Raw genomic sequence first — 25,908 nt, 5'->3', positions numbered from 1 at the left:
AATAACCTTCATTCTCTAAAGGATGGTGTGTGGAGGATTTTGCTAGAATGGAGGTTGTGATCTTCTTTATATGCAGAAATAAACACTTCATGTTTATTCCTCAGGACAGATTCCTAAATAAATTATTGCTGGATCAACAGTGTGACTTTATTTAAAACTATGTTTCAGAGAGTTTATACTAGTTCACTCTTTTACCACTATGATTTGTGAATGTTCTTTCTACTGTTCCCTTGACAGAATTGATTTTCATTTTTAATACTTAATTAATTTGAAAGGAAAAATCTGGTGCCTTGTTTAAATTTTTATTTCCCTATTATTAGAGAGGCTGAAGTTTTACCTATGTTGACTAAAATTTTCTTTCTCCTTGTGATCTTGGAACATAAAAGGGCAGGATAAACCGGTTGTTTTTTTGCTCGTGTTGTTTCCTATGTGAAAATAGTCAAAGCGCCACATGGGGCTTTTGTACCTCTTATAATTATTATTTTTGTTTATGCTTTAATATAGCATTACGTTTACTCGTAGTGAGTCTGCTATAACTTTAAAGAAAAGTTATATCATTGTTTACTCAATAGCCATAACAGTAATTTTATATCTAACAGAATTGTTATTTTTACCTGATAAAATTATTGTTTTCTGTTTAAGATATTATAATAAAATGTACTTCTAACAGTTTATTCCTGTCCTAAATGTCATTAAAAATAGTCAGAGTTTGCCTTTTATTCTAGATGAATAAGAAGACTGAAAACTTTCTGTAATGAGGAGACACATTTTTGATCCACCAGGGTCTGTAGGTGTCAGTAATGACTGGAAGGCAAGCTGCATCACAGAGCAGGGCAGTACCTGTGTCTTAGGAGAAACTCATCAAACTGCACACTTCTCTAGTCTCCCCTGATTTCGGGCACAGGAGTATGTCTCTACTCACTTTCCTTCTCTCTGTAGCTCACTGCAATACACTGCTTATAGTGTGTGCTGAGTGGTGCTTGAATTGAAATTTCTCAACAACTTGTTAATAGACCACTTCTAGAATTTGGGAATAATCTATGGGGTAAATTGAAGCAAGACATCTAAAGGAATACAAGTAAGGTTAAGTGGTTTAGGAATCTTGTTATTTGTTTGTGATTCTACTAAATATCTTCTTACTTCTAGGAAGTTTGTGTGTGTGTTACAGCCCAAAGTTTGACTCTGGGGAACAAATCACGTATTCAGTGTTTTACTTTCATAAAGGTACTTTTCATTTACTTTGTGTGTTACCTTTACATAATCACTCTTTCCAAATAGTAGGAAATTTGATAGATTTTAATGTTATTAAGTACATTCTATACCTACATACCTATATAATAAATGTTTTCTGAAGAAATTTGCTAGTGATAAATGTTAAGTTAGCTAACTATTTTTATATACCATATACTTGTTATTCTGACCTATATCTTTTTCTAGATCTGTAGATCAATATTAATGGGCATTTTTGCCCCAAGTGTGTTTGTTTGCTTTCCTTTATTATTACTAATTGCCAAGTGTCAATACATTTAACTTACAAAGATACCTAAGGTTTTAGTTAAAATCTTCCATGATCTTAGATGTTAACAGTTCTTAGACCTAAGATATGTTTATTTCATTTTGCCCATCTGTGACCCCCCAAACTGACATGTTGACAGTCAGCCTGGGCAGCAGGAGGAAAGTGTCCAAACTTTTTCAATTCTGTAGTTGGTCACAGTGTGTCCTTTAATAGTTTAATAGTCCTTAGCATAGTCTGAACCATGCTATTTATGTTGCTTATTTAGTTCCTTAAACAGTGGTATTTATGTAGTATATACTGTAAGTGAAGTAAAAGTTTTTTAAAGATGGATTTTCTTTCAAAATTGAAAAAATGTTATGCCAGGCCACACCAATTTATTATTCTGTAAGTGAGCCTAATATTTCCTTCACAAGTTAGAAATCAAAGTAAAAAATGTTTGATAACTTACTCAATAATGAAGAAAATAAAAGTAACATAAGAACTTGACATAAATACATAGTTTAATAGTGTAAGTGTGATATGTTGTGGAAAATTTTCACATATTTTTCTAATGATTAATTATGAAAACCAGTAAATAAAAATTTTCTGAAGATGAATAAGTTACAGAAGTGGAGTAAAGCCTAATACCTTGAGTTTGGTAGGTAGCCTAATATCCCTTCTAACTCGAAGTGGTGTTATGAAAATGACTCAGAGAAGTCTCTGAGGCTCTTAATGACTTCAGGAGTGTGAGCCACCCAGTCTCCTCTTTCTCTTGGAACCTTCCTTTGGATTGTCCCCTTCCAGCACAACCTACCTGTTAAGGTCTAAGATTATACCTAAACCTAGAACATCTGGAATGTGACTATGCTCAGGTCATCCACCCTTAAGGCCAGCTTTTGGAGAAGGATGAGGAACTATGAAATCTAGAAGTCAAAGATGCTTGCTCCATCAGTGTCACAGGTGCTAAGTGTTGAGAGTATTACATGGAGTCACTGCCTTAGGTGGATTAACACCTCTTTGTTTCTTAATATTCTTTGTCTGGCTTCATGTTCTCTCCACAGGCTACAGCAAGACCTTCACTGCTGCTCCTGGGAGTGCTCACTCACCGGTGACGAAGGGCATTACTTTTCTTAACCTTGGTGAGTGAGAGAGGCATTTGTCTGACCCTTTCTTCAGTACATGATATCCTCAGCCTTCTGTATCTCATTTCCTTCTCTGTGCACCCCATTTTCTCATGCCTCTTTGGGTCTTGGACTGCAGTGACCGTCACTGACCTTTGGAAAGCCTGATAGGTGAAGGTTTTCTCTGGAAACAACCTCCCACCTGCCCCCACCAACTCCATCAGCCTTGATGAAGGTCTGGGGTGAGGAATGTGCGTTTCTCTTTTTAGAGAACCTGCACTGTGAGTTTTCTTATGTTCCTAGAAGCAATCATAAAAGTCATTTCGTTAGTATAAAAATGATGAGAATGAATGAGATGTTCCCTAAAAGCCTATGAGAAATGATGTATGATGTTGGCCCTTGATTCTAGAGGGGAAAAAGACATTTGGAAAATTGCCTATACCCTTTTGCTAATTGCTGAAAACTTCCAAGTCCCACAACTGATTTATGGATCAGCTTGAGTGAGTTGTTTTTCACTGAGTGAATATGGTAAAGGGAACTTGAGTTGCATGAAGGGGGTGTATGAGGAAGAAAATAAAGAAGGGGTTTATTGTATCTCTCTACTGAAAGTGGCTTTTCCAGGCTAATTGGGACGTGGGACACAAAGAGTTTAGCACAAGTCTGAACAACAGAACTGTTGCTTGCCTACATATGGGGCATTTTTTCTTTTTTATTTAAAAAGGAAAAGCTACTGTCATGACAGAGGTTTGGGAAGGTGTGATGTGAGGGAACTGGGCAAAGTGAGAACCAAAATGATAAGAATGTATATAAAAAGATTTTTATTTTGAAGAATCCTATTGGTGAGGTATTATGCTACGTGGGCCAGTGTGTGGCAAATTTTATCATGAGCTCTGAGGGTGGAAAACGGCCTCAGGGAAGCCTGGTGCTACTGCTTCCTGTGGTAGCAGATCGATGCGAGATTTCTCGGGACTTTATTCTTATCAGTGCCCATCTCAAGAGTGATGTGGGAAACTTTCCACTAAAAAAAACAGCATTTTGTGAGGTCAAAGGTATCCTCCCCCTTTTTGTTGGCCTGGGAAATGACTCTTGAAGGGCAGACGTGGTTTAATCTGTGGTCTTCAAATGTGGAGAAGGCAGAAATGCGAGAGCTTCGTCAAAACAGGCTCTTCCATAGGTTGTCTTTCCTTCTCAGACATGTTTTATAGGCACAAATTTGTACCTAATTAAAATCATTTAGAGGTCATCTTTATGCCAACAATAATGCTTTTTTGAATGATATAATTTTTTGCTATTAATTGTCTGCAATTTCCCTAAATTGCCACTCTGTTAAAAGTGGCTTATATTTATTAACTGAAGCATTTTTAAGAACAGAGGGGTTTTTTTTTTGGAAATTTTTAATGAACTCCCAAGCATCACTATATAAGAAAAATAAATAAAAATCTTCCATTTAAAAAAATGAATGCCATATGCTGTTTTATTTAAGTTATTGTTATTATTGTGATAATTTTGCTTGGCGATGGTAATGAAACTGAGGCTCGGAAAGGCTGAGATGTGTGCCCGGCTTCTTTTAGTGTCTCTTATCAGGCGCACTATTTTAGTTTCTTATTTCTCTTGTAACTAACGACTATAAATTTAGGGCTTAAAACAGCACAAATGTTCTCTTGTCGTTCTGAAGGAGTCTTGAGTAGCTAAAATCAACATGTGGCCAGAAATGGCTCTCTCTGGAGATGCCAGGGAAAAAAGGGTTCTTTGCTCCCACTGACATTGCTTGGCTTGTGACCACATCACTTCAAGCTCTTTCGTCATAGCCTTTTCTGTAGTCAAATCCCCTTCATGTAAAAACATTTGTGATCACATTGGGTCCACTGGATAATTGAGAATAGTGTTCCCATCTCAAGATCCTTAATCACACCTGCAAGGTCCCTTTTACCACTCAAGGTAACGTATTCATAAACTCTGGTGATGAGCACATGAGTATCTTTGGAGGCCATCGTTCATCTTACTACAGATACTATTGACATTTTTGGTGAGATAATAATTCTTTGTGTAAGAGCACACCGAGGGATTTAATATCCTTGGAGCCCACTCATCAAATGGCATTAGGAATTCCCCTCCGCTCAAATGCTTGTGACAACCCAAAGCGCTTTCATATATTTCCAAATGCCCCCTTTCCCAGGGACATAGTACCATTTTAATTAATTGGTTAACCTAGGTCATTTGATGCCCAAACCCTTACCTCTGTGCCCTACTATATTCTTATTTGTGTTTTTCTGCTCCAGGTTTGCTATAATTATATTACTGTGACCATTTGTGCTAAGCAGTTTAACATCCCTTGCTCCATGGTGACTGGTTAGAGTATTACATCCTCTTTACACAGAATGCCTTCTGTCTAAATGAGTAGCATATATTTCTTTGCCCTTTGGAAAATAAGATTCCAACCGGCTTACTTATAATCTAAATGTTTCACTGGCATGAAATTCACTATAATCACGCAAACTTCCGTTTTCCTAAGATCCTAGAAAAATTATTGGTAATTTTACCCTCCTATTCTCCAGAAGTCTATCGTTACACCTTGGTTCAATCTATGTACAAATTTTCTTGGTACAAAAGTATCTAGTGCAGGGACCATGAAGGTGTGATCCCAGGCAGCTAGATATGCAAGGAAACAAACTCGTACTTCAGAATGCCTGCAGAGATTGTTTTGATAAGTATCAATTTAAAGGTTGTCTAAGCAAAATGATGAGGGTGATGACAGTAATGATGGTGACAGTGATAAGGATGACTCTGATGACAAGGATGAGTGAATACACACAGGAGACTAAATTATATAGAACATCCTCACCCTGGCAGGAACTGTGAAGGCAATTCCCATTATAAGCTATTCCCAGTTTATCAGATTAATGACTAATTCATGTGGCTTAATGTTTTCTATTTTAATTTGCTTTCAAAGATCATTTAGATTCATATAAAGCCACAATTCACTTAGAAACAAAACTTGCAGATTAAATTAAGGTAACCAGGGCTAAATGTCTGGGTAGATTAAGCACAGAAGAAATAAATGAGATCTGACTAGTAAGATGAAATGTACCAACATTATCCCATTGGTCAAAACTTTTGTGTTTTAAGACATTAAAGAAAAAATAGGGATAATGTGAAGTTCTGGGCTTTGTGCCTGTATTAGCTCTTACCACATACAGGTGACTGACATCTTTTTCTTCTACAGAATATTACATAGCTGTTTACTTACCTGGTCATTTCTTTCATCTACTTAACATTCAACATCCAGATCTGATCTGCCACAGCCTGTTTTTGACAGGTATGGCTGCAGTTTTTCTCTCATGAACGTGTTCCATTTGAATTTGTTTAGACTTTAATGGCTATGTTTGGGTGAGAGGGGTTCCTTTTACTTGCCAAACTTTTATTTTATGTGTGTATGTATGTGTGTATTTATTTATTTCCAGGAAGCAATGATGTGGTCAATATGCTACCTCATAGTCCTTTGCAGTCGCTGTCAGGGTCCCTGGTACTGGACCGGTGCTCTGGGAAGCTCTCCAGAGTGTTCCTGAGCCAGTCCCGTTTACTCCAGTTCCTGTGGCACAGCCAGCCGGACTGGGAGAAGGTGGCCGTGTTGCACTGCCTGCTGTCCTGCGGCCAAGACCCACAGTTCGTGGAAGCCAAGGTGCAAACACCACCTACGTTACAAATAGGCAAATAGGCACTATCAGATGTATTTATTTATGTAGTGGTTGGACGCGAACAGAAGTTATTTTTATTTGTTAATGATGAATTGAAGTTTACGGTCTCCATCTGGACTTGAATGTATTTTTCTCTTGTGCCCCTGTTTAATGGATCCCAAGCAGAGCTCATACTGAGTGCATGTCTGTTCTTTTGACTACTTTCTTTTCAATATTATGAAAAAATGTTTAGCTACATCATTAACTTTCTAAGGAAGTGATCAGTAAATACATTCTCAAATATTTACTTTTTCACTTGTTCTGTATTTGGTGTATGTTGACAAATGGACTAAAGTCTGGTGGCATGTTTTATTAAAAATTACACTTAAATTTCACATAGAGTTTACAAAGTGCTTTTATACTTTCTGTCATTTAATTTTACAGTTATCCTGTGGAGTCAGAGACTTAATTGGTCCCAGTGTATGGTTGGTTAATTGAAAAAAAGATATCTTAAACATTTTATTTTAACCTAAAACATATAAATGTACATTTATTCACCCATCTCCTGATGTAAATTAAAGTCCTTTATTTAAATGTCAGCTAACTGAAGTTCAAAATCATTTGTCTCACACTATACCACTAGTAATGTATTGTCTCTTATTTCCTGTTAATTTCTTTTCTTGTCCTAAAGAAAGCAATGATTTCAAAGCAATCTGTGCACATAGGGCAATTTTTTTCTCAATGTTTTATAGTTGTCTCATGTATACCTAGCTTTTTAGGAAGTATTTTAGAGTCTTTCTAAAACCTCCAACTTTTGTTGACCAAACAACATGCTTTTTGCATCCATATTCTGATTGTCTATGGTAATAGTTTATTAAGTTACCTAATTGTGAAAATAAGTACAATTGGCATGAATAGGTTTGGAAAAAACAAATTATTGGCAGGAGCAGAAATGTGGGGGTCTGCCGTGGCTAGGAAAGCTGTATAGTACTTGTAAATTGTAAAGTAGGGACCGAGGGGCTTCATTCCACAAGGAGATGCGGGTGGTTTGGGAGACTGATGAGAGGGAGCTGTTGATGGTACAGGGATTATCCCTCCCGTGAGAGCACAGTGCAGTGCTGCTCCTCAGAGTTAAATGGTGTGACAAGTTCACCCTGATTACTGAGCCGGAATTCAGACCCAGATCTGCTGCCTCCAGCCTTAGTGGTTTGTTTTCTCCTTTGTCCCACAGCTCTTCCTATGGGTCCTTTGCTAAAATATGGCCTCCTCTAGCAAAAGCAAACGTTGGGTTGGGGAAGGTTTATTTGGATTCCACTCCTGAGCACTTATTAAAAAGGCCTATAAAGAAGGAGCTCATTTCTAATACCGTTTGACCGACACCATCTTCCATTATGTATATCTTGTAGGTAGTATAGAAAGAAGTGAGTATATTCTTAGGCAATTCCAAAATAGATGTAGAATTTACAAGATTTATATATAGTGTATACTTCTTTGGTGGTGGGGGCAGGGTGCAGATTTAAATGTTAACAGAATTGTCTTTTTATTGTTTTAAGATTATTCAGTGGATTTCTGAGAACATCTCTGCCTGTTATTCATTTGACCCCATTCAGGAATTTATAATTGGTAGGTGTTGCTCATGTTTTATCCTTAACCCTTTTGCCTGAGGGAAAACAATGAATCGATAATGCCTCAACCTGTCAAAATGCTGGTCGAGAGCTTCCCCCTCAATTGTAGTCAGCAGCTAATTAAATTCCATTCTCTTGTGGTTTTGTGAGAAGCTGTAGCTGCTCAAAGACTGATGAGATATAAGATATGATTTTGATTCTATAACCTCATCAGTGATTTTGTCCCCATAAAATGTAGCTTTTTAAGCTCAGTTTTGTGTTTGCTGATAAGATATGATGAGTTATAATGCTATTTGGATAGCTATGAGTGCCAAATAATTTTTTTAAAATTTATTCTCATCGTCAAAAGTAGAACCTGATTTTAATCAGTAGATAAAATTATAATGGTTAACATTCGGAGGATGAAAACTTTTGTTGTTTTCTCGTTTTGGCAAATAACAGTGTCCACTGCCTGCTTATTATTAAACCATGTCTATTTTTTTTTTTATTTCCAAAAACCTGCTCAGCTTCTTCATATTGGAGCATATACCCAGGGACAAGTAACCTGGATACACTTTTGCCATATTCCTCGGTGCTCACTTGGAATACAGTAAGTTAACACTTTTGTGTTCCTTATGTAATTAAAATTGACTCACAGTTATGAGTCAGATGTGGGCCATCCCTGTTGCAGTGACCAAGGTTTCATTTTGATTTTGACTGATAAGGAACTGAATTGGTGTTTTCTGGCAGAAAAATAATCCTTGTTGTGGGCCAAAAATACAAATAAAACGGGAGAATTGGGGAGATGGTATAGGATATTTGTCACTCTTCCTACTACTAAGCAGAGCTAAGCCTCTTACCATCTTCAAATGGTATTTCAATTTTACTAGCATCTGGAGTGGATTAAAATACTTCCTAGGGTTTCATAAAAGAGGAGCGCTGGACCACTGTTATTTTTCTGACCAGTTCTCTTTACTTAGTAGATTAGCACCTTCTGACCTCTTTTCTCAGCCTTACAAAGAAAATAGGTAATAACTCTAGAGCTTTATGATCAGTGACAGTCCGTAACCTAAAGCAAACTCACTCATTTAACCTTCTCTTCCTGTTGGTCCAGACTTCCTCCTTTTTAATTAGGAGGTGCTGAGCTAAAGCATTGTTCATTTTCTCTTGAACGTGATGCAATGAAGTGCACTTTGTTGGATCGGAAAGAGAAAAGCATGTACAGGCATCCCCTGAAAAAGGTTCTGCTTCCTCTCCTGTCAGATTCAGATGTCAGAACTACATGCTTAGTCTTGAGACAGAGCTTCATATCAAGAAGGCATTTAGGAAAATGCATTCAACTCAGATAACACAGTCCTAGGAAAAGATGTGTCAGGATAAATTGTGACACTTCCTGTTTTGTATTTAGACTATTTAAATCCAGTCCTTAAAAAAAGACATATTAGGTGTGTTTGATTAATATGTCGGTTTTGATATGCCCAATGGTAGTGTTTTCCTGGAGGCCCTTTGTTCTTGTCTTTTACTGTTAGAATCATTAAACTTTCATGCCTCACTGTAGAATTACAAGGGGAAGACCTAAGCTTGTTCCTTTTCAGGTTCTCACTGTTTTAAGAACCCTTGTGAACATACATGCAGACTCTGTGGTAATGTGGCAGGAAGTTTGCAGGTTAAACCACCCACTGTCAGGAAATGCACGTCTCAGCTTCCTCCGCTCACCGCTCACCGCTCACCACCCGTCTGGCTGTCCGGCCCTGTCAGCCTCAGCTCCAGGGGTGGGGTGCGGGTGGGCAAGACCAGGACTTCTAACTCCTAGGGTTGTGTTTCAAGATGGAGGATGTCAGACTGACAGGCTGGCCTTCCCTTTTGCATTTCTCATGGCTTTGTGTGGCAGAGGAGCTACTGTGGACACATAAAGTGACATCCTACACAAAGTATGATGCAAAAAACTCCAGAGTTATAACTGCCTGTGTACCAAGCTTATTTTAGGGTTTACCACATTGCTTTAAAGTTCTCGTGGCTAGAGTAGGTTACCTTAAAAGTTTCTTCTTATCCTGAAATTATGTAAATCTATGCTTATCTTTAGCAATGATGCAAATCATTTATTTTTCTTTTTTCTAATCTGCAAATGCTCTTAAAGCCACACCCTTGGTTAAACACTTGTCACAATAGAAAACATTTCACACTTTTGTGTGAAGGCAGATTATTTCTGTAAATAATTGAATTGTATTTCTTAAGATACTAGAAAATAATCGTGTTCTTACACACTGATAATCCTGAGTTATGTCGTGCAAGCAATTAGCCTTGTTACACCTCCTCTAAGATGTTATTTATAACCTAAAGTTATAGTGAAATGATAATGTTGTTTTTTGAAGTGTCCTATGTTGTGAAGCACACTGAAGATTCTTATCATAGGCCTTTTATTATCACAGTAGAGAACTCAGTTGCTTGAATGTTCTAGAAGTTTATTTCTCCGTGGTTGCAATCCCCCTTTCACAGGAATGTTGTCTATCAATAAAATTCAGGATATTTAAGTCCTATCCACATATCAGGTCTTATTTCTATATAACAGCTTCCAGATTATTTTCTCAAATATTACTTATTTATTTTGGAAATGAAAGATGAATTGACTAGTTGAAAGCTGATATACATAATTCACTGAGAAATACACCTTGAAAATAACAGTGAATAAAGGGCAATTTTGACTTTACTTAAATGTCTGTTTGAATGCTCACTAGTTAGCAAAATATTACAGTTGGGACGACCTGAGATGACATGCACATCCTCCATGTTCGCCATGGTGATAGAGCTGCCTCAGCTTCCCGGGGATCTTGTAGCTCTGAAATTATGGGTGAGGATGAGGTGCAGAAACATTTTCTGCTGCGGTCATACAAGAATCTCATTAATCATGGTTCCTTCTAGGGAGGAGGGACCAACGGTATTGCACTGAAATGAAAGAGAGGGAGAGGAAGGAAGGATTACAAAGAATGAAACGTGACCCTCCACCCCATGATTACACTGATAGTGTGAATGGAAATGGAAATGTGTAAACAATATACTATTTGGTCTGTAGTTCTTCATTAATCTTCTTTCCTTTCGAGACACTGCCAACTATTATAATCATAACTCTAAAGAATATTTTTCTTCCTGAGGAAAGAGATAGGCTGTGTTCACTGTTATTTATAAACCCCAAGGTTTATTTAAAGTAGAGGTTAGCAAACTGGAAACTGCCCCTCAGCTTCTGCCTGTGCAGAAAACACTTCCTGAAGGCTTGAGCTTGTGGTAGCTGATACTGTACTCCTGTTTTTCCCCCCCTATAGGAAATTCCTGGAATAACCCTTGTGACCGAGGAGATCATGTTGCCTCTAATGAAGGTAAGTCCTGTACAGTCAGAGACTTATAAGCTCAGACACGCCTGGCTTCCTTGCTGCCTCCACACTCAACTGGCATTAACCCTCTGCTGCCCGAGCATTATGGTGGTTCCCAAAGGGATTGTGAAATGTCAGGAGGATGGAGGTAAAGGTTAGGGCTAGTTTTCTAGAAAATACTTACTAAGTGTTTGAGTAGTCATTAAGGATGTTCTTATGCCATTCTTAGGAATGTTCTCGAAGGGGAAAGTTTTCCGAAGACAGAATTACAGGGCTCAACGGAAATCGTATAGAACTAGCACTTTGTATTGTGCCTTAAGCCCGTCAGTTCTTGTAAAATATCTCACAGGGCCTGCAGTTTGGGACTTCATTTGTGCTGTCACCACCTCGTGACACACAAACACACACACATCAAGTAACCTGGCTGGGATTATTTAATGTCTTCTGGTTCTAAGAACAGCTTTTCTGTTCTCAAGAGCGACCTGCACTGACTGGCTGTGGTCTCAGCTGAGCTTCTGTACACCTCCTTCCTGCCCACTCTGCGGTAGCTATTAGTGTCTTTCTGCAGTCTGGTGGTTTTGGAGAAATTTCTGAATACAATAGGAAGGATGGGGTGGGGTGGGTGAGAATGCATATGTAGTTAAAAACTGGGGAGTATTTTAGCAATTCCTTGAAGCTTCTTTGCTGTTTTTGGCATTGCCTCCTGTTAATTATAGATTGTTGTGCGCTGGGAAATCTCAACTTTTGGCAGCAGGCCGCTCAGTGTGCTGCTGCCTTTTCTTTATGTTTGATTCTGTTGGACCCACGAAGGGTTGGCCAGGCCTGAGCAGCTGGGGCAAAGCTGTGGGCGTTTGAGGTCACAGTGACGGCCTGGGGATGAGAGAGGGCTGACGGGGGCGGGCTTAGTGGTTCTGGTTTGGGTCCTAAGAAGGGTGCTTTAAAGAGAGACTTGCAAGGGAATATTTCTAGGCCCCCTGTGAAGTTCTACAAAGGTAGGAAGATGAAAGGAGAAGAAATGTTTGATTAACAGTTTAAAAGGTTCTTATTAAGAGCCTCCCTCCTTTCATTTCATTGTTTCTGCTTCTGCAACTTATCCTGCCAAACCCATAAATTGTTTCATGGACAAACAACAAACTAGTGAAAAGAATTTTAAAAACAAACAAATTTCATCCATCAGGTAACAGGTCTTATTCATATCAACTGTCTATTTCTCCCCATTTACCCTTGGTCTTTGTGATGGGCATTTTTACTTAGTTGAAATGGCAACCTAGAGATATTTAATAAATATTACCAATTGTATTACAAACATTTTTACGTTGCTACATCAATGTCAGAATTATGATTGCTAATGACTTCATGGATTCTACTGGATTGCTGTGTCTAAATTACTCATTCTTCTGTTTTGGGACATTTAGTTTGTCTCCAGCCCCAACTTTTAAAAAATCACTATTACTAATAACATTGCAGTGAGCATTTTCATACAGACATCTTTCCCTTGGGTTTACGCCCCTAATGTTAAATGACCAAGAGTGTTATTGTTAGGCAAGAGGCTATGACAATTTTTTATAGCCTTTAATTTTTTTCCTTAATTGTCACCTGAGGACATGCTTCCATGACTTTTAGAGATAGGGGAAGGCAGAGAGAGAGAAGAGAAGAGAAGAGAAGAGAAGAGAAGAGAAGAGAAGAGAAGAGAAGAGAAGAGAAGAAGAGAAAGAGACATCAACTCGAGATAGAAGCATCGATCAGCTGCCTCCCACATGCAACCCAACTGGGGATTGAACCCATCACCCCTTGGTGCACAGGCTGTTGCTCCAACCAACTTAGCTATGTGGCCAGGGCTAGGCTTTTTTTTTTTTTCACTTTTTTTAATTGTCGTTCAAGTGCAGTTGTCTCCATTTTGCCCCACCATGCACCCCCCCGCCATCCCCGCCTCCCACCCCTGATCCACCATCCCTTGGTTTTACCCATGTGTCCTTTATAGATGTTTGAAAATGCTTCTCCCTTCTCCCCCATTACCTTCTCCCACCTCCCCTAGGCTTTTGTTTTTATTGAAAAATTGAGTAAAAAAAAGTTGTGATAACTTACATTGTTACAAGGGATTTGTGAGTGTATAATTTTATTATAATATCAACATTGTGTATTTTATTTTATAAAATAAGTATAAAGAGTGATGGGAAGTTTCTCTTAAATCTTTTACCCACCAGCTTAGTCCAAGAATATGATTTGGCTTTGCTTAGGAACAAAGTAGCTTTTTTTGCACGGTCTGGGTTTTAGTTAGTTTTTTTCTGTGCGTGTATGTGTAAAATGATGTGTTTTTGTGTTGTTCATATATACATATATTTCTCCTTGGCTATTGATTCTGCTTTCATGCTTTTTCTCCTCTTCCTTCTCTTCAGCATTTGGTGCTGCAGACAGTGGTTTCCCATTAACCATTCCCAAACCAGCGTGGGAGCTCTTTGGCGACTGCACATGTGCCCATAGGCTAGTAGAAGTGTTACCTAGGACAGGTTTGAACTGTAGATCTCATCACAATCCACATGACCCATGGAGGAGCGCAGACATGCACTGCTGGGACTGGCCTCGGGCTCAGAAGACATTGGTACTGGGTTTGGTTTGCCAGCTCCTTCACTGCCACCCAGTCACTCAGCCTGGGAGACTAATCAGTACTTTCCAGTTCACAGGACACCTGGCCCTGGTAGCTCTCATTTGTTCCCCCATCTCTGCTCAAATAATACACAGCTCTATAAACTGCTGCCTTTGACCTACTTCTTTTGCCCCAAGTCCCAGCTTAATTATATTGTGAGGGACCTGGTTGCAGTGGCACATCGTACCTCGGCTCCTCCCTCCCAGCCCCAGTTATAAGACTGTTTTTGCCATGCTTACCTGACAGAAGATGGCTCTGAGCACCTATGTCCTGAATCATAAGCTGCCTTTTGAATGCGTGCCTGCTGCCAGACTTCCCAGGAGGCCCAGGGACCCCACATTTACTCTGAACCGCACTTGCTTCCACTCTCCATGGCATGAATGCCCTGATAAGGGGTCGGGAGAGGGAAGGGAAAATAAAACTAGATACAGGCTTTCTTCCTGCTCTTTCTCCAAATAATTTTAGTTTCGAGTGGAGCACTTTACAAACAATATACAGGGATAGGCAAAAGTAAAAAAACAGGTATAATATATAAAAAACAATAATTAATAAATCATAACACCATAACCGAGCAAACCAGGGCTTAGCCACATGGCACCTTGACACATGACCCAACAATTAGTGTTGAAGGAAATAGGTCTTTATTAACAGGATTACCCCTGCCCTGAGCCTCCTCTCCCCCAGGAACCAGAACTTACCTTGCTTCCCAAAAGGCTACAAGCCAAAACCGTGCCCAGAAGTTCCCTGTACCCTTATCTATCCTTAAGCCAGTCATGCAGACAGGTTTCCATCCCCTCCGGAAGGTGCACTCATGGGTTCAGAGTTGTATTCTCTCATAGCAGCTCTCTCCCTCAGGGTCTGGGGTACGTTGTCTTCAGCCTCCAAGTAGTAATTCAGGGAAACATGTGCCATGTTGCACTGGATCATGGTGGAGTCCAGGGAGGCACACATCCCAAGAGAGTGGCTTCTCCATCTGCCCTTCAAAAAAGCAGAAGTCTGTAGTTGGGCATTCCTGGTCACAGCTCAGCTCCAAGCGTCTCCCACAAGTCCGTGCTTGGTTAGGCAGGTCCCTGCACAACTCCATCAGCTTTGCCAAGGGCCTGCTCTTACTCCAAACTGCGTGGCTTCTTTCTTGTGATAGACCCTGTTCTATACCCTCTCAGACCATATGGCTGTCTCTTACATACACATCAAACCTCATGGCAGACCTTTTTACATTCTTCCAAACGGCATGGTTGCTTCTTGCGGTGGACTTTCCTTACACCCTTTCCTCCCATGTGGCTTCTCCCTACTTCTCTCCCAGCCTGCTCTTATTTGCAATGCTCTGCTTGGACCTGCCTATGTCACCTCATAACCGGCCCCTCCTATGATGTGCCATTTTCGCCAGTTCCCCCGTAACTTCTACCTCCTTTTGGCTGCTATCTTTAGTCAGGGCAAGAATTTCCTGTGGCACAGGGGCAACTGCCTCCCCTGGCTGTGTCATGAGTCACTGTATGCTCTAGTACACCTTTCGCCCTGGGTGGCAATCTGCTTCCCTTCAGCCAAACCACGGCTATTAACTTGCCACTGGTATGCAAAGTATCTTAAAGTGCCACATCATCCACTGTCCTCTTCCCCCAGTCATGATTTATGAGGAATATGCTCCGCTGTTTTCCAGGGACACCCAGTCTGCACCCCGTTGTAATACTAGAATAAATTGTGCTTTGTGTACTTACAACTGTAAGCCTACTTTTGACAACAATATGCTAAGATATATAAATCAGTTGGATTAGAAGACTGTCACCTGAAAAAACAAAATTCTTCCTTACTTAATGACTTCCAAAAGAATTTTTAAAATGAAACAAGAAGTATATTGAAATAGTCTCGCCTTAGAAGAAATGTCATCAAAAAAGTGTGGCTTCCTGCCTTGGCGGCTGTGGCCTAGCTGGGAGGAGCATTGTCCTGTGACTGAAGGGTTGCAGGTTCAATTCCTGGTCCGGGCACATGCCTAGGTTCCAGGTCCGATCCCTGGTCTGGGCACACAGGATCTGATGATCCCCAGTCCAGGTGCCTATGGGAGGCAACCAATCAATGTTCCCTCACATATTGATGTTTCTCTGTCTCTCCCTTCCCCGTTCTCTAAAAGCAATGAAAAAAATGTCCCAAGATAAGGATTTTTTTTAAAAAGGTGACTTCCTAGCTCTGGCCAGTTGGTTGGAGCATCATCCTGTACATCAAAGTTCTGGATGTGATCCCTGGCGGGGAGGCAAACAGGAGGCGACTGATGGATGTTTCTCTCTCTGACGTAGATTTTTTTTCCTCTCTCTTTCTCTCCGTAAAATCAGTGAACATATTCTTCAGTGAGGATAGAAACAAACAAATAAACAAACAAACAAACAAATAAATAGACTTCTAAAGAGTTATTTTACCCCTTCTTAAAACATACTTTTCTTTAGGGAAATGGCAAAGATTTAACCTTTTTGTAAAAGGTTAAAATTTGGCCTTGACTTTATAATGAGAAGAGAACTTATTAAAACTGTCCTGCCACAGGAAGCATGTAAGGATTAAAAAAGAAAAACAACAACTAATTTGAATATACAGATAAAAGTTGAAAGAGCATGCCACAAATGGAGAAATGTGATATTACCATATTTTTCGGATCATAAGATGCACCTAGGTTTTAGAGGAGGAAAATAGGAAAAAAATTGTTGAAGCAAAAAATGTGGTAAAATATTTAATAACATAGCATAATATTTCACCAATGTAAATGTAAATTTACATTCAGACTATAAGATGCACTCCCATTTTCCTCCCAAATTTGGGGGAGGGGGAAATGTATGTCTTATAGTCCAAAAAATACAGGTAGATTTTTTAAGCCAGACACTTTAGTTTTATTTCATAAAGTAAGGAAGCCTTTTATGTAATCATTTGTTTAGAGGCTATTCACTGCCTGACCCAGGGACTGGGAAGCCCGGAAAGATGAAAGCCCCTCCCACCTGTGATGACTGGGAAGTGACGGTGTTACTGCTGATGTCTACCTGGCCTCTAAACGCCCCTGAGCAGCTGGGAAATGAGCGGTTGACACCTGGGCTATTCTCCATTTACGGACTTGTTTGTTTAATTATGAGTCTTTGCCTAAAAAGTTTATAAAAATACTGTTTTAACTGGGCAAAGCATGAGTATGACTAATTGCTTTGTGTGGAAACAGAAAGACACCTTTTCCTTGACTGTCCCAATACAGATAACCACCGTCACTCAAATAAAAGGTTTACTAGAGATCCGAAGTATCAGTGCAGACACGTACAACAGCTGACGACTTCGAAAAATTAGAATTGTTGCTTCGACAAAATGTAGCATTATCAGAAATATCAATCAGTTATGTGGGAAATAATTGATTTTCCAAAGTTCAGTTTATACATATGTGATGTTGTGTTATAACTAGAAATATATCTTTGGTCTTCATCCATAGTTCCTGGCACAGAACTCCCAAAATCTTTATAATCTCCTAAGTGATAAGCACTATAGGGACACCTTTTATTACACTATTTAGTGTTCCCACTTTCTAAAATAGCTCACAACACAAAGGTGAGAAGAGTGTCTGTTACAAAACAGAACCAGGGGAGGAGGGTAAATGATATACTATTACCACAAGAACCCCCCCATTTATGTCTGGGGGTCCCCCCCCGTACTAGGTTCCCTTTGCCTACTGCCATAGGAAAGATGTCTTTCAATGCCAGAGATTGGTGAGAAGGAAAGGAATTATTTATTTAAAAGTTATACATACTTAGAATAATGAATTAATGTCCTCATTAAAATAATAAAGTTTTTTAGAATAGCTACAGATGCACACAGTCCTTCCTCTCTCTCTCTGCCCTGGTCTGTGGTACCGTATCTCAGGAAAAGAAGTAGAAGAACATGATTCAGGTTCTGGCACCATCAGCTGTGTTGCCACCACAATCTCCAGTTAATCCAAAGCATGTGGCACCTTCTCAAGGCCCACCAGCAAGAGTCCTTTCACCCCTTTTCTTCCAGGCAAAGTTTCTCCTGCTTCCTAAGCCACGTGGCAAAAGGGAGCACCCCAAAGCTGCATGGTCCTGACTCTTACCGAAGCTGTGAGGTCCTCCCCTCATATGGCTGCCACGTCTGGGTTTAAATCCCTGTGCCAGTCTTCTGCAGCCCCATTTCCAACTCCTCCCACAGTCAGTTATACCTGCCATCATTCCTGTATTCTTCCAGCTTTTCTGGGCTGCCATAGTGGGTCCGGGCAGGTATGGACCTGTGGCAGTGAGCCAATCTTCTCCAAGCTCTCACGCAGGCACTATAACCAGGTGGAGTTGCCTCCCAGTTACATCTTGGGTGGAAGTCACTTCCCCTGGCTCAAAGCATGGCCACAACTATTTAACATATCTATGAAACCAGTTAAAGGTTATAGATATGTTAAACGACCATGCCAGAGGTTATCTGCAAAGCTGTTGCTATATAACACAGCTCTCAGCAGCCCTGCTTCATGTGTCCCATCCTCCAGCTCAGACTTGTGGGAGTGAGGAGATCCTATATATATATATTTCTAATATTTCCTGGACACCTTGAGTTCTGGACCCCATTACAAATCCCTGTTTGGGGCCCTCCTCTTGGCCCTTTGTACATGTAAATAACATGTCTTTTGTTATTTATAACAAGCCCCTTTCAACCACATCTGAGTTTCTGTTAGTAAGGTGACTTTTGAAAAGCACCTAAGGATGAGGACCTGAGAAGCAACCATGCAATTAGAGGGTCAGCGAGTTCAACCCCACCCCCACTCCCCCACTCCTGAGGTGAAGGTGGCTACAGACTGAGTTCAGTGACCACTGGGTAATGAGGTAATGAACCACGCCTTTGTAAGGACGCCTAACGGAAGGGGTTTGGAGAGCTTCTGGGTTGCAGGAGCGTGTGGAGGTGCAGGAAGGGCGGTGCTCCTGGAGAAGGCCCGGACCTCAGTGCCCCTGCCCACACTCCGTGCCCTCTGCATCTCTTCCACCTGGCTCCTCCTGAGTTGTATCTTTTTATAATAAGTAAACCGTTTTCCAGAGTTCTGTGAGTAACAGTAGCAAATTATCCAACCCAAGGAGGAGGTTCTGGAATCTTCCATTTTATAGACCTGTCAGAAGCGTAACTTGCAATTGGCATCTGAAGAGCGGGGCAAATTTTATGGGACTGAGCCCTTAACCTGTGGCATCTAATACTGTCTCTAGCTAGATAGTGTCAGAATTATGTTAAATGGTCAGATACCCAACTGATGTTGGAGAACTGATGAATGTGGAGAAAAATCCCCTCACACATTTGGTGACCAGAAGTGAAGTATTCTGTGAGTAGACTATTGTAGAGAAAACGTGAGTTTTTCTTATACAACATATTTTCTGGCACAGTGAGTTATGGAAAGTACAATTAATAATATAAAACATAATTTTATGATGCTACCAAAATCCCCACTACTTATTAGAAATAGAACACCAGGCTGATAAATTCACTCCTGCCATATCTGTAGAGATGGGGGTAACTGGTTTACTTCTTAGGTTACAAAATTGAGGGACAGACCCAGGATCAAGGATTCTTGTTTTTATTTCTCTCCTTCTAGTCACTAGGCTGTGCTGCTCTTATTCATAGTTTTGGTTGGAGACATGATGTTTAATTCTTAAGGTTGAGAGGATGGAAATACCTTAGCATTGACTTTCTCAGGATACATACTGATATGGAGATAGAATAAGTAAGAGCGATAGTTAATGATTACATTAACAATTTCAGCCCATGGCTAAGAGAACTACCCAGCTAGGCACAGAACAGAGATTTTTTTACTAGATTTTGTGAGGAATGAGGAAGTCCACTTATAAATAGGAGAACTTGCACTTGCGACATGCAGTCCCCGAACAGGAGGCCTCAGTGAAACTGCGTCCAGGCTTGTACCACTCTCTGTCTGGCACCCAGTAAGTGGAATGACAAGGTGCTGGGGCAAGGAAAAGTGACTTTATTTGGAAAACTAGCAAGCGGAGAAAATGGCCACCTAGCTTCTTAAAGAACCATCTTGAGAAAGTACAGAATTCAGGTTTCTTGTATATCAAAGGAGTGGGAAAATGGGAGAGGCAAGAAGTGATTGAGGATGAAAGACATCTGGGCACCAGCAGGAATCTGAGGAAGATTGTGAATCTTCTTTGTTCTTAGCCTGTTGACTCCAGCTGATGTGAGTCCCATCATGAGGTTCCTGCAAATCTTGGATAAACAGTTATTATCTTTTTACATACTTCCCTTATCTCCTCTGGTAAGGCAATGTTTTTGTAAAGCTCGAGGTACAAGTAAAATTCCTTTAATGATTAGCATATCTATGTGCAAGCTTATGCAGAAGCCATTAGCCAGAGGGCATGGGAACAAAGCAGGCTGGGGGTCCGAGAGGGCAAGCATTTCACTCTGTTACAGTATCTGGAGTTCCAGTCCCTAGAGCATCTTGGCTTAGTGTGCTGCCTTGCCGCCCTGATGGACTCATCGCAGTGTCTATGTAACTCTGTGTTGGAGGTAGTGGGTCATGGTCATTGTGTTTCTCTGGGCTGCAAGTAAAAGCTGATACTGAGGTGGTATCCACCGAAGAGCTGCGTGCCCTGATGCTTTAGCTCTGCTAGCTGAGCCTGGCATTGAGAGTCAAGGTTCTCTCCCAGTTGGCTTCTTCTCCGGTAAGAAGGTGCTGGTTACTCAGAAGACCTAGGACCAAAGCCAGAGGCTGGTTTAGAAATGAAGGGCAGATGTTTCTTTCTGACAGTAATTTGCAGATGAGCCAGCACCACAGGGCTTTTTTTTTTTAAATCAACTGGCAATTGAAATCATAAATGGGAAACAATCCCTTAATATAACTCTTGTCCTTTTGTTCAATTAATAGTTGTGATGCCCCCTGGCTGGTGTGGCTCAGTGGTTGAGCGCTGGCCTACGAACCAAAGGGTCGCCACTTTGAATCCCAGTCAGGGCATATGCCTGGGATGTGGGCCACGTCCCCAGTGGTGGGCACACGAGAGGCAACCACACATTTATGTTTCTCCCTCTCTTTCTTTCTCCCTTCCCCTCTCTAAAAAAAAATAATAAAATCTTAAAAAAATAGTTGTGATGGTCTACATTTGTTAATTACTTTATATCATCCTAGAAGACAAAGGATTATTTTTCAAGAAGAGACTTCTTTCAAAATCAATGTTTAAAACTCCCCCTTGTGCAGAAAGTGCTTCCGGATATTTCCTGGAGTATCTACTGTCTTCTAACACCAAGTCTCCCAGAAGTAGCTAAATTCATGGATATTTTTCTTATAAAGCTTTGTGTGTGTGAGTGTGTGTGTGTGTATATTTTAAAGCTTTATGAGTTCTGATTAAGTAGCCGGCAATGTGCTTCTTGGGCCATTGTGGCTTTCACTCTGTTCAGTTGTTTCTGATGAGCACAGCGCTTACTACTCAACTAGTTCCATACGTGCTAGTTGACCGGAGTGTTTTTCTTTGCTCCCAGGTTGGCTGTGAGGATGCGATTGTGCAGCTTCCACCACCCCCCATCCCCACCCTAATACTGTGTTACAGTAGCTAAAATTTTATCTTGGGCTTCTTTTATTCTCTGGATTAATGAGCATGCTGGTGTTAACTTGGCATTTGACATCTTTCACAGATTGGCCCTAACCTCCTCTTTTATGCTGTCTCCTATTAACACAGTCGCAAGTCTTCCTCAGTCTTTAAGCCAGAGGTGTAGACTAAGGAAGATGTTTGAGGGTGGGAGGGAGACGAGGGTGACCTGGACATGCTCCAGCAGTGTGCCAGCCCTGGCTGAGCAGTAGGGTGCCCGGGGTGGAACTTGTTAAACTCCGGAGGCTCGGGTCACACCCCAAACCAGTTAAGTCTCCAGGGGATGGGACCCAGGTGGTGGCAGAAGTTTGGAATCAACTCTAGAAGTAGATTCTGTCTACACCACAGAGAATGAAGTGTTGTTATTTGCTTTCTCCAATGCTTTCTTTGCCTCTGATCCAAACCCCGACCCTTATCTGGGCATCAGCATCTTTGCTCACCTCCTCAGAGCCACACCCAGAACATCTGCTACTCATCCTTCACTTAACTCCGATCCATTTCATCCTCCAGGCCTCATCCATTAACCAGATTTCCAAATAGACTTTCCAGTTTACAATGATGTCCATGAATTTTTATGACACAAAAACTGCATCACTAATCTAGCAGAGACCACAGAGTGACATGTGGTAGATTGTTCTTCTCTGTACTTTCTTCATAGGACAACATTCAGCCCATTGAACTCCTTGAGAGATCAATAGGTTTAATATGTTTATATTAAAATGTTTTGGGGACTTTTGGCTAACAGTGTTTCTTATTTATATGTAAGCTTTTTATTATTTAAAACGGATTTTTTCCCTTCAGACTTCTTTTGAATGACTCATAGACTCCTTAAAAAATTTGGTACAAACTATGTACATTCCCAGAAAAATGCTCATGCAAAGCACACTCCATTTCATACACCACCAGTGCGTTTGTGTGCCCCTTTGAAGCCTATCCATGGACTTCTTTTAACCTGTTTTTTCTCCTCTAAGAAAAGGGATTTTTAAAATGGAGAAGCAAGGAGAAGGAAAGTAATTTGGGAGAGATCTTTTCTTAGGAGCCACGGGGTGGGTATGTGAGTGAGATCTTCTGGCAGGAGGGCAGCGCTTGTTTTGAGGGGAAGAGGAGCTATGACAGGTAGAAGGACACCGCCAGCCCTCCCCTCACAGGCCTTGTCCTGGGCGAAGTCTGGCGACCACGTGGTGAACCCCTGTGGCAGAGCAGGCAGAGCTAATTGCTGAACTGACCACCAGATGTCACCACAACACCAATAAGTTTTCTGGCTTTGGCTAGTAGTGTGCCTGAACCCAGAGGTAGAACAGCCAGAAAGCTGTAGCTACGTCCCATCAGGGACCTAATACTGCCAAATGTCGGCAGGATTTGCTTTCATCATTATTATTTCTTCAATATGAGGAAGACCAAAGGGTGAATAAAAACACATTCAATATAAATACGTGGAAAAAGAAAGAAAAGTTGAATGAGGTAGGTCAAGTGGGAGTACGACCTGACTCCAGTGTTCAGATTTCCCCTAGAAATGACATTTTCTTGGAAATAGTTTTTTGTCTGGGTGAGAAGGAATGTTGGCTGGACTTGGCTTTCAGGCACTTAAAACAGCAAGTTATTGTTATGTAACATACTTTACAGATACTCCAAAATCCATTTTGAACCGATTATGACTCCCCTTTTAATAAGAATTTGGATAATGTGCTCTTATTTAACATAAGGGCACAGTTCTTGATTGAGGCATATTTCATTTCTCTTTTTTTTCTTGCAATATAGGCAAGTCTAGTACCACAGTAGGCATTAGCTCACTTTGTTTTATGGCCACATGTGAACACTTGGCCTCAGTCAATCTTCATAATTGCATAGTTTTGGCAAGAACACACGTATCATAAATTTATCTTCAATGACTTAAAAAACAATTTGTGTCTGTATATCCTGCAACATTAAAAAAGATATGATTGCATTTAATTTAAAAATGAACAAAGGGTCCTGGTTGGTGTGGCTCAATGGATTGAGCATTGGCCTGCGAACCAAAGAGTTGCTGGTTCGATTCCCAGTCAGGGCACATGCCTGGGTTTCGGGCCAGGTCCCCAGTAGGGGCTTCTTGAGAGGTAACCACACATTGATGTCTCTCTCCCTTTCTTTCTCCCTCCTTTACCCTCTAAAAATAAATAAATAAAATCTTTAAAAAAATAAATACAAATGAACAAATGGACATGTTCTTGCTTCAGGGTACGATTACTATATCAATAAGTCAAAGATGTAGATAGGATGCCAGCTATTTTGTTCTGGAGTATTTTGACAACTGAATGTGAAACTAGTTCACTTCCTTTGAAAGTAAATAAGTTTAGTGGGAAATAAGCCTATTCCACTGACTCCAAATCTTATGTAAAACATTCTCTGATTGAACCTGGCATTGTTGATGCAATACACGTGTTTAACGTAGGCAGGCCTGCTTAGCCTCAACCCTGGGGAGCAATACCAGTTTGGGTAAAAGGAGGTAGGAGAGACAGTGGGGGAAGGCAAGACTCTTTAAGTCTATTTTTAGAATCCCTATTGGGATCAGAGTGCCAGTCTTTGTGGATGCCAAAGCATTCACTTGGAAATGCTGCTCTGTAAGAGCCGAGGGAGTAAGGGAGCCCAGTTTGCAGCAAGGCTTGGGTGTTCTCCCTGGTAGTTTAGTTTGGCCAACAGTGCTGGCTGCTCAAGTTCGCTGATGTTTTTGTCTCCTACAGGTGCATAGCTTTAAGAGCTACTGGGAAAAACTGAATGCCAATCTGGACTATGTTAAGTACTCCAAGAAACATTTACATTATAACAACAACGTGGTCAGGAGAGAGTGGCACAGCCTGATCTCGGAAGAGGTATGTGCAAGAAGCAAAAGTATAGCGGGTTAGATTCAGGTGTTGCCTGCCAGTCATAAGTCTGGCTTGTGTTCGCAGCACTCTTCACAGTTGCCAGGCGCTTTTACATTGTTGCTACTGATCTCCCAGTAGGCAGACAGAGGTGTCTGATCTCTGATGTTTCTTTGGGTGATGGAACCGTTTTGTATTTTGATTGTGGTGGAACATGAACCTACACATGTGATTGAGTGACCTAGAATTACACACATACTGTACCAGTGTCAGCTTCCTGATGGGAGAGTGTACACACATAGTCATTTATATAAGATGGAAGCATCAGGGAGCTCAGGTGAAGAGCACCTGAGATCTCGCTGTAGTAGTGTTGTACGTAGTTGTAGTGTTTTCGCATGTCATACATAACTGATTTGCAACTTCCTGTCAATCTAGAATAGTTTTAGAAAACATTTTTCTAAAACTTTTTAGTAATTGAGGTATTTTACCTGTTTACCCAAAAAGTATATTTCTGGGGAGGGTGGAAGCAAGGGAGGGAGGTGGGTTTGGAGGGGGTAGGAGGGAGTGGGGGGGGGGGGAAATGCAGACAACTGTAATTGAAAAATGATACAATAATTTAAGAATAAATAAATAAAACCTATGAGTAAGGAATAAAGAAAAGGAAGTATATTTCCTTTTTTCTGAAGTTCTTAATTGTATTATGTTATGTCCTTGGTGTGAAAAATGCCACCCACAAGACCTTCACCTTTCACACCCCTGACATGTTCTCACTCCTAGAACACAGGAAAAAGCAGAGCCAAGGTGTATGTGAGGAACATTCTTGATAATGCAGCAAAGTAAGTGCAGTTTGGGATAATTGTATCTGTGAGATGATTATCATTTGCTGTTATTTTGCTGGCCACCTTTCATGGGAGTGGCTCACTTTCTTTGTGCGAGGCTGGCAGCCTAGTGAATGCAGCCATTTGGGCCCTCTTCTAGAGTTCGAGGCTGGAGTTTCTGGTGGGAAAAGTATCTGTTAAGCCTTATAGGTTTGCATGCTATGGATGGATGATTTATAAGGAAATAGTAAAGAAAGCTCTTATTAATTGAGCACTTTGTGGGGAGTGTACAGATAGTAGGCTGATTTTAAAGTGTTAGTGGGCCGGTGAGCTCGCTCTTATTTTGAAAGCAGATTTTCTGGGTAGTGAGTCATCTCAGAGTGCTGCAAGTGTGGGCCCCGGTCCACCCTCTGGTCTATTTTCTGTTCCCATTATTTCCAATAACTTAGAGCTGCAATTGTTCTGAATTATTGCCATTGTTCGCACTGAAGGGCTGTGAGTTTTGTAATTGCCTGAGGTGGCTTTTGCCAAGTTGATTGAAGTTTTTGAAGGTTTTCACCAGCCCAAGAACAGTTTCTGCAGTAGTATTATGGGTTTTTAAAGGATAATATCTTTGTATAGTAGGGTGGCTTTCATGAAAAAAATGCTTCTTGTGTAAATAACATTGGCTGATTTCTTTGCAGGGTGATTTCGAACCTAGAAGCAAGGAATTTGGGTAAGAAAAGACCTGTAAACAGCCTTCCAGACTTCAGTCA

The 25,908-nt window shown here is 40.6% G+C and overlaps 1 protein-coding gene across 6 annotated transcripts in view; it reads left to right on the top strand.

Annotated features, from left to right (window-relative positions):
* Nucleotides 1–25,908, top strand: part of GSAP (gamma-secretase activating protein) — an 81,424-nt gene that overhangs the window by 36,974 nt on the left and 18,542 nt on the right. For 5 of the 6 annotated variants that reach the window (XM_037162234.2, XM_053668911.1, XM_037162233.2 and 2 more), the window contains 10 exons: nt 1,147–1,224; nt 2,557–2,634; nt 5,840–5,932; nt 6,078–6,295; nt 7,844–7,913; nt 8,422–8,504; nt 11,212–11,265; nt 24,216–24,344; nt 25,113–25,171; nt 25,837–25,868. In XM_037162234.2, coding sequence (XP_037018129.2) covers nt 1,147–1,224; nt 2,557–2,634; nt 5,840–5,932; nt 6,078–6,295; nt 7,844–7,913; nt 8,422–8,504; nt 11,212–11,265; nt 24,216–24,344; nt 25,113–25,171; nt 25,837–25,868 — 894 coding nt within the window. The remainder of the gene's footprint in view (nt 1–1,146; nt 1,225–2,556; nt 2,635–5,839; nt 5,933–6,077; nt 6,296–7,843; nt 7,914–8,421; nt 8,505–11,211; nt 11,266–24,215; nt 24,345–25,112; nt 25,172–25,836; nt 25,869–25,908) is intronic. The other variant, XM_037162235.2, reaches the window with a different exon arrangement.

Source organism: Artibeus jamaicensis, unplaced genomic scaffold, assembly GCF_021234435.1.
Source record: "Artibeus jamaicensis isolate MK-2021 breed Jamaican fruit bat unplaced genomic scaffold, CSHL_Jam_final contig_518, whole genome shotgun sequence".
Taxonomy (NCBI): domain Eukaryota; kingdom Metazoa; phylum Chordata; class Mammalia; order Chiroptera; family Phyllostomidae; genus Artibeus; species Artibeus jamaicensis.
The sequence above is the reverse complement of the archived record's forward strand: the minus strand, read 5'-3'. Positions and strand labels throughout refer to the sequence as shown.